Source organism: Lepisosteus platostomus, chromosome 4, assembly GCF_059453375.1.
Source record: "Lepisosteus platostomus isolate fLepPlt1 chromosome 4, fLepPlt1.hap1, whole genome shotgun sequence".
Taxonomy (NCBI): Eukaryota; Metazoa; Chordata; class Actinopteri; order Semionotiformes; family Lepisosteidae; genus Lepisosteus; species Lepisosteus platostomus.
Window position 1 is genome coordinate 59659403 of NC_142614.1, and position 9629 is coordinate 59669031.

The 9629-nt window shown below is 38.5% G+C and overlaps 1 protein-coding gene across 1 annotated transcript in view; it reads left to right on the forward strand.

The window, feature by feature from the left end:
• mamdc2a (MAM domain containing 2a) overlaps positions 1–3334 on the forward strand; it is a 28147-nt gene extending 24813 nt beyond the window's left edge. Inside the window, exon 14 of the mRNA XM_088630087.1 lies at positions 1037–3334. Coding sequence (XP_088486213.1) covers positions 1037–1101 — 65 coding nt within the window. The 3' untranslated portion in view covers positions 1102–3334. The remainder of the gene's footprint in view (positions 1–1036) is intronic.
• The last annotated feature ends 6295 nt before the right edge of the window (positions 3335–9629 follow it).

The window sequence follows — 9629 nt, forward strand, 5'->3', positions numbered from 1 at the left end:
CTGGAAATGTACATCCCCTTCCGCAAAACTTTGCATTTGCTTGTGACTAGGGGCATATTTTTTTTTTGCCACCACCACATAAATTAAATATTGAATTATCTTTACACAAGAAAGGGAACCCGAAATGAAGGGTATGTGCAGCTTTTGACCTTATGTGTTACATATAGATAATTTTAGTTCAAGTAGGTAGCTGTGTCGGCATGCATAGGCTCCAAAGGAACAACTAAAGGTTTATTCCATGCTGAAAGGAGAAGAAAAGAAACACAACGCAGAAAACCAAAAATCCTAATCTGTCCCAGAATTAGTGCACAAAACACAATTTGTTTCAGCGAGATTTTAGTAAAAAATATACGATCCCGTTGATGTTTAGCATTTTAAATACAGACATTTTAGGCAAGAGAGAAAACGAAACAGCTAAAGTTAAGATGTTAACATGTAAATATGTGGGAGTAGGACACTAGACACCATGCAGCTGACCGCTCCCAGTTTATTAATAGTGTACCTCCACCCGGGTATTAGCACAAAGATAGTGGGTGCTGGTTCAGCACCATCCTCATCGGCATTTGAGCTGCTAAAACAAGGTCAGCAGTACACAGAAATGCCAAAATATTAAAACATTTCAAGCCAGGCTGTGTGTCAGGATGTCTTCTGTGTAGGGGGTGCCATATTTTGGAAAACACAAGCCTTTGATCCTGCTTAACTTGGAAGTTGAGAAAATGTAATTCTTTGATGTAATAGAACAACTCTTTTACTAGTCATTCAGTGTCAAAGAAACCTATAGTTTTTAAAACAATTAACCAGAAGTGTCTGAATTTGGAAAAATTACTTTGTCACTTCAAATATATTTTGGACTCCAGCTGTTTTTGAGGGTAATATATAGCCTTTTATACCTTAAACTAATGATGTGTTATGATCTCTGTTACAATAAATGTAAACCGGTAAGAAAGAAACCATTACTTTAATATGTTCGTTTGAATCCATGTAAATGCTAAAACATGACATTTGTGTTGATTCATTATCTTATTTCTTTTCCCAGAATTGGAAGAAACAACAGTTCCTTATTCTGGATTCTCAGAAAACTTCAATGATATTGATTACTGAATGTTCCATGGACTTGGAGGATGAAGGGACAGTACATACAGTACATTTAAACCTAAGTGATTAATGTGTTTGAAACTACTACACAAATACAGCCTCACAGAGAGAGATGCACATCTCCTCTTTATGTAATATGGAATTTCCACAGTCTATGCAGTATACCCTAGTCCAGATGTTTAAAAATAAACTTGCACCTAGCGCCCGCCTTAAAACTTAAAAAAAACACCACTTCTTTCTAATGACCCATGCATTAGCATTGGAGCAGTCATGTTTTCACCACATAATAAAATAATTACACTTTGATGCTTTTGACCCAAACGTCTCTCCTAGACTGGAGTGTAGAACTGCAGTGTTTTATCTGCACGTCAGACTGAAACCATCTGTTGACTAAAACAAATAAATTGAAGCAACGTAATGGAAACAAATGAAAATGAGCCTGTAGATTAACGACATGTGCCATGTTCAGAATCTTTTGTGAGGAAACGTGGCGTCAGCTTCCCTCTTCACCCTTTCGTGCCTGAATTACCCCTAAATAAAAAGCTAGATGGGGCATTCTGCTCTGCCCCCAGTTAAGGGAACAGAGTGCAAGCTTATTGATTAACTTCAGTGTTATTCAGCTTTCCATGTTGCCAGTACAGTACAAAATACATTTGTATATAACGGCTGCATGATAACAGAAAATAGGAACCAGCAGACGAAAAGAAAAACAATTGTGATTTTAGGATGAACAATACATTTATGCACTGACCCGGGAGAATTTTTGTATGTAAAGAGTTTTTATTGCGTATGTACAGTTTTTCTTTCCTTTGTATTGTTACCTTCAGACACCTCACTGCCACCAGGGAGGATGTGGTCTAGCTGTCAGAGGTTTACCCATATGCTAGATAAATTCTGTTCCAGGTGCTGTAGTGAGTAGAGCAATTCTAATAGGAACAGTAGAGCTGCACTGCATACAGATACCTCTGGCTTCTTTTCTCCCAGCTGTATTCTACTATGACCTGAATTCATTCAAAGACAGTTACGCTTTTAACTTGTGCCTCTCATGTCCTTCATGAAAGTACAGTCCAGAGGTTTCTACAGTATGTCAATGTTAGATTAGTGCAGTATCCAGTGATACAGTTTTGTCAGGCAAGAAAATGGAACAAAATAATTCATAACTAGGATTAATTGTGTTGGGATGTCGAATCTCAGAGTGGACCTAGACAGAGGTGAAAGACACCAAGTCATTGTTGGTCAGTTTATAAGAATTAGACACAACAGAACTGTGCAACATAAAAGAAAACCTCTTTGAATTGAAGGACAGTATCTATCGATCAAGAAAATGTAAAGGAAAATATCTGGAAACAGCCCTGATTTTCAAAATTGTAGGTTTAAAGGTCTGAATCGGTGGGAACGAAAGAGTGAATTATGGACCTTGCTGGTGTAAGTCACAGAAGTAAAAATGCAATCACTGTGCAAATGTACTTCTTTTCTTCTATCTATCACCAGCAAGCTTGCTGCAGCACTGCCTTGGTTTCTACAATTAAATGAGTGATTTTGTGTGTGATTTAAAGTTTAGTTTCTTAAAAAAAGCTTTAATTAATACCTACTTGGAGGAAATAACTATCTTAAAATATCATAAAAATGAATTCCCCCAATTTTCATAAATATTTTAACAAGTTAGGCTCAGCATTTCTTTCTGCTAAATGTCTCTTTTTTCGACATGAAATAATACAGGTTTCTTGTTTTTCAGGGTTTGGTAGTCTTTTCATTTTTCCATGTGCACTGGGCTTTCTCTCCATCTTTATCAGCTTGTTCGGTTTGAAGAAACTTTGTTGATAACTTCGTGAAAATGTAACATCTGTTCCAAAGACAACATTACTGAGAAAGCACAATAGACGATTAATTTTCTAGCTTCGTCTATCCATGTCTATGGTTTATCTAGTGTCTGACGTGTATCACTCTTATTTCCATGTAGCAGTCCATTGGTGGACCTTCGTATAGGAACTGTATGCTCCCTAACCTCCCTAAATACTTGTGTCTTTCCTGAAGAAAATGTCTACAATGTCTGTTGACATTCTCCATTTACATTGCTGTCCTGCCATGGAAGCACAAGTAGCAAATGTTTCGGTGTAAAATTGCTCTTATTTCTGAGATGGAGCTGGTCTTCGGAACTGTTTTGTATATTACTTACCTCTGTATGTATGGCAAGGCCACTGCGGCACAGCACACGTTATTAAAGCAAAAAGGAAGCTAATGTGTCCAGACTGTTCCTGTTTTTCTATGGATTTTTGAACAACCTTTTCACTGATGATAGCTTACAATATTTCCAGCCGAAGGTCCTTTTACCAACTTCACTGTGTATTTTGGATTTGAAATCTTATTAACTTTTATGGGGCAGTTTTTCAAAATGTTCAACAAAACTATGTACAGTACAGTGCCTTGCAGAAGTCCCTAAAATATCATTGTACGGGTTAGTGGAAACACTTCACAATCAAAAGAGATCGGTTGATGCTCACCTGGCTGGAGAGGGAAATTAAACCAATTCTAAACATTTGGGGATCTATCCGTCGTCTGACAGCCCATAAAATATTCAAGACCACAGTGACTCTTCCCAGGACCCGTCATCCTGCCAAGATCTCCCTTGAGCAACCCAGAAAACCATCCGGGAAGAATCCCAGTGTGAAATCTGTGGATCAGCTGACCTCTCGTGCTGTGGCTTGGCCCAGAGTTCATGCCTTAACCATCAGGAAAAGACTGAACAGGAAATACTTTAATGGGATGATAGCTAGGAAAAAAACACTACTCTCTAAAAACAGTGCCCATCTTATTTTGGCCTAAGAGCACCAGGACGATCCTCAAGATTACTGGAAGAACATTCTCTGGACAGACGAGACAAAAGTTGAACATTTAAATTGTAATATAAATTGAAATATTTTGCATGTCGAAAAACGAAAGACCAGCTTCATAAAACTAAAGGCCACCTTCCAACAGGAGACCCTCGTCCCAGTCATCGGGCATAGCTGTGGAAGTGTGATGATTGAGTTTGCTTTGCTGCCTCAGGACCTGGCCAGCTTGCCATCATTGATGGAACCATGAATTCTGCATTGTATCAGCAAATTGTGAAGGAGAATGACACTCCATTCATTCATCAGCTGAAGCTGAGATAAAAGTGGGTCATGCAGCAAGATAAGGATCCTAAACAGGCAGGCAAATCTACCACTACAGCTGAAGAAGAAGAATTTTCACATATTGGATTGGCCAAGTCCAGGCATAAACCCCGAAACCCTATTGAAAGGTTATAACATAACCTAAACGAAGCTGTTCATGAAGGTAAACCCTTAAATATCACCAACTTGAAGCAGCTGTGTAAAGAAGAAAGGGTCAAGTTGTTGTAAGAGACTGATAAATAGTTCAACTATCTATGGAAACATAAAGTTGAAGTCAATACTGCTCAAGGAACTACCACCAGTCACTAAATCAAAGGTTGGACATACCTGTTCACAGAAGGATATTTAAATTGTGGATCATATTTTGATTAAATTATCCAAATAGATCTTCATTGTTTATATTAAACCTTTAATCAGGTTAGCTTAATCTTTTATTAAGACTTTTGTGAAGACCTAATTAGTTGTAGGTCTAAAATGTTCAAGAATATGGACCAACCTAGGGTGTTTACAAACTTTCTGGGCACTGTAAGTGCTCTCCATCCCAAGTCAATATTTCACACCACTGGTAGCCATTAAATTTTTAAGTCTTTTCAGATAGGTTTCTTCAAACTTTATAAATCAGGATTGAGCAATAGTTGCCCCTTCTTCTTTGAAAACCTGCTCCAATTTGTCAATAGGGTTTGGAATTGTTGATGGACAACACTTTTCATGTCTTCATGTCTTGCCACAGACTTATCAGATTCTAGTCATGATTCAGGTCAAGGCTACTCAGAAAAGCTCATTCTTTTTGTTAAATCATACAACTACATAAGTGTCAGTTCTGTACATTTGACTCTGTGCTGTGGTTCATTGCCTTGACGAAAGGCACATTCTGTCCCAGTTTTAGACTTGTTGGTTGCTGAAGCAGATTTTTCTCTACGATTTGCCTGCACTTTGCTCCATCCATTTTTCCTTCGAACTTGACAATCTTCAAAATCTCTGCTGATAAGAAGCAGTCTTATAACATAATGCTGCCACCACCATGCTTCATAGCAGGGGTGGTATTGACTGGTGTTGTTTTACGTTTGTGTTAGACATAACTCATTTCATTTACACCACAAGGATCCCATTTAGTCTCGTCGGTCCCTGTGGCAACCCTATCCAGATTCCCCCTCGCCTGGCTGCTCAGTTTGGAGGGACATGCTAATCAATGCAGTTTCTGGGTGGTACGATATACCTTCAAATTCTTAATGATTGACTTCATTGTGGTCAAGGTGTCCTTGAAAGTTTTTTATTCCCTTCTCTTGATCTGTGCCCTTCAATGCTTTTGTCCCTGAGTTGCTTTTAAAGCTCAAATCTACCTGACTGAGGAACTTCACAGAGACAGATGTGTTTATTCTGATATACAATACATTAACTTGAGTTGTCCCTCTGAGTCTGGTGATCCTAAGTGAGACGGGGTCAATCACACATCATGTCAGTTAATAGTATTGCTAGAGTCTTGAAGGTAGTCGATGAACCTTGAATCATCTAATGACTTCATGCTGCTAGGCTTCTGTAAGCAGAATTCCTCGAGTGTAAAGCCTCTCTTCTTTGCTGAGCTGTGACATTGCTGCAGTCTAATAAAATCAAGAGAACTAGTGCGCAAACACCACATTCGCATGTCGCATGTCATACTCATAGTCATTCACCTTGATTCGTTTTTACTGTCTTATATACTGTATGTCTGTATTTATAGACAAACAGTATATATGAGGTAACTACAGTATATACTGTAAATAAGACATTTGAAATTAGCATTTGAGGAGAAAATGTACTAAAATATATCAATCTATTTACTAAGCATAGTAATCATTTAAAAATATATGCACTTGACATTATTTAAATATTAGCATCAATCAAGGAAACAAGGTAATTGAGTTAGAAATACTAATGTATAGTATAAGTATATGAAAATGTTATATATTGTAAGGAGTTTGGTGTTGTTAATGAGGTTTTCATAGTCACATGAGCTCAGTGTACTACAGTAAATGGGTTGATTTCTGTCTTATCTGCATTTACAATTGTAATCTTACTCTTAGTTTCACAAACATTAAAATATTTAACTTGATCCAGTTTTAGCTATTGCACAGTGCTTTTGCCTTACAGAAAATCACTAATAAATTATTATTATTATTATTATTATTATTATTATTATTATTATTGAGAACAAATGTTGTGTTTTTAAAATTAAAAAAATGCTGGGAGCTACAGTGTCAGTTCTGTTTTTAATTTTTCTAACTTTTTTATTTTTTAACATTTACCACAAGTATGTCAACCATTACTTTTTATGCCTTCATTTCATTGGCTGGCAGGCACCTCATTATTGAGTGTCACACTGCTACAAAGCCTCCTCAAGTATTTTCATTGATATCAACATTGATTGAAAATGAAGTGAAAAGTATACGTTTTTACAAAAGAAGGCTACTGGACTCCTATTGGCTCAACTTCAAATTCACTCAATGCTGAATAGAATAGAATTGTAAAACAAATGAATTTCTCTAAATACAAGCTTCAGATGAATGTTCCAGTGTTATTCTATTAATTATTTTTTTAGATGACGTAGCTGCTGAGTTTTATAGCTAGGTGAGTCTAAATCCAACTCAGTCTTGGAGAGATCATGAGTTTTTAGGTTTTCGAGGTCTCATTAAAACAGCAGCACCTTATGTACTGGGAGTTGTTGGTCAAAGTGATCAGATTAAGCCAATAATGAGCTAGTTGAAGTTATTAAGAGCTTGGAAGGAAAGAGAACCTGTACATCATCTTTCTAGGACTGAAGTAGTGTCATCCTGCCCTAATAGATAAACTAAAAAAATACAAACAGCACACATGCTTTAAACCAGAGTTCACTTCTAGGACTCACCCATTGAAATACTTGCACATTGTAAACATCATTAAAAGGGGCGATTTAATAAATCACAAGGAAACTACAGTGCCAAAACAGTTTGGGTTCATACATTTACATCAAGTGAAATACTGTATTCTCAGCATTCATAGAAACCTTATTACACTATGTTTGTTTTTAGAAAATCCAGTATACAGATTTTGTATATTGATTAGCTGTTTTAGGCATCATTTGGAGTAATGGAGCATTCCTGACTCTGTGATTACTCTCGAGTGCCCATGACGTTGCACTTTACTTGCATAAGCACTAAATCACCTCATGAGAGAGAGAGCTGACTGGGCGGAGGTGATGAGTTGATTTATCCAGCTAAATGTCAAATAGTGGTGAAATTCAAGAATTGAAAAACAAAGAAAGGACCCATATGGCCCACCTACCAAGAGGACAACAGCTTTTTGCCAGCAGCATGTTGCAGAGGCTTTAGGTTGGCTTGCAAACAGTGAAGCCAAGTCCCTTTTAGCAGTGAACCACAGTTTTATGTTGCCCACGCTGATGGGCACACATGCAGAATAATGGAATGCCACCAGGTGTCATTGAGTGTTCGTCAGTTCCTGTTTTGGCACGGTTTCACTCATAGTGATTGATAGCTCTCCAACCCCCTAAGAGTAACCTGACTGCACTGCCCTACATTGATAAAGGCCTGGCCTTCACCTACTCCTCCTCCTGTGGGCTCATCCTGGTATGACAACTGTCCAGCAGGAACACCCAGCTCCTCATGCTCGCGTAACAGTGACTTGCCTGAGAAGTGAGAATGTGGATCTTATGGTGTGGGTGCACTTGCCAGGCTAGAGACTAACTGGACTAACTGGACATTCGTGGGATGATCTGGGGTGACACAACATCTAGGGCTTAGAGACCAGCGAACGGGCAATGTAGTAATAACAAATGGTTATCAGCATTAAGAATTGAGCCATATTATCTCTTTTGCACCTACTACAAATTTTTCTGATCAGAACGTAGTGAATTTGAAGGTGGAAATGGTGTTTCTTTTGATTCTCATTGTAGTTCCATATACCAAACCTTTGATGGACTAAAATCTTTAATTATCCTGTGAACATCCCTAATGCTCTACTCCCATCTAGTGGAAGAAAACAGTACTATTCTTCACTATTCTTTGTGTGGGGTCCAAAGACATACTGGTAGGTTAATTGGCTTCTGGGAAAATTTGCACTGTTACTATCTATCCCTTATCAGAAAGTCTCTCATCTCTGTGAGCCCGTGCATGCAAGAAGTGCTGTTATTGTGATTTCCCCAGATCAAATATGCTCAGCACATTCTAAGCTGCTTGTTTGTGTGTCTCTAAGCTGTTAAAAGACATGTGTTTTGCACATGTTATACCAGTGAATTCTAGCCCTGGTACCGTAGGAATACTGTGTCCTCTCTCTGGCTTTTGCTCCAGTCATGTTCTAAATTACAGGCTAATTGATTTCAGTTTTCTGTTTTGGGGATATACAGTACGTACATTTGTTACTGGAATCCACACTGAACCAATGCTTGTGTTACAGAGCTACATTCTTTCGAGGTGTGCTGCTTGCGATGTAGCTGACAGGACCTCTGACTGCGGGAGTGTGTGAATTATTGTCAATCGCCTGAGTGTGATTGTTAGAAACTGATACGGTGTCAAGAGCTATCTGGTCAGAAATCTGGTTAAGCAAATTGGGTTTCAACTGTTTAATGGTCTGTTTATGCTGAGGGTGTTGGAAACAGCACTTTTCAAGTGGGGGTAGTGCTGAATGCTACTGCAGGAGCAAATTAAAAAAAACTAAACAATCGTGGTTATCCATTATTAAAGGCATCAATTAGCACTGCAGATTTAGAGTTCAGATGGATGGAAAATCAGGAAACATGATATGTATGATATTCTGCTGAAGAGCTCAATGCAATTGTCTCTCAGCTATAAACCCAAACCTAACACAGCAGAGTGATGAAGCCAATATCTATGTATAGATGGGGATTATTTGGAATGATTGGTAATGGCCAAGGGGATATTGGTTCATGGAGCGGTGGCACTGAGGCTAAACTGGGGTATGTGAAAAGACAAATTCCTAATGCAAGAAATTGTATTCGGCTAATAAAGTGATCTTCATATGGACACCAGAGTAACACCCCTACTGCTTTCAAGAAACACCCTGGGACTTTTAATGACCAGGGAGAGTCAGGACCATTGTTTTACATCTCATCCAAAGGACAGCACCTTTTTACAGTATAATGTCCCTGTCACTATACTGGGGCATTAGGACCCACCCAGACTGCAGGTGAGTGCCCACTACTGGTTGCACCAACACCTCTTCCAGCAGCAACCTTAGTTTTTTCCAGTAGGTCTCACATCCAAGTACTGGCCAGGCTCACACCTGCTGAGTTTAAGTGGGCTGCCAGTTGTGAGATGCAGGGTGATATGGTTGCTGGCTAATAGGGCAATTGAAAACAGACGTGCAACTAACTGTACAGAATATAACTGTAGA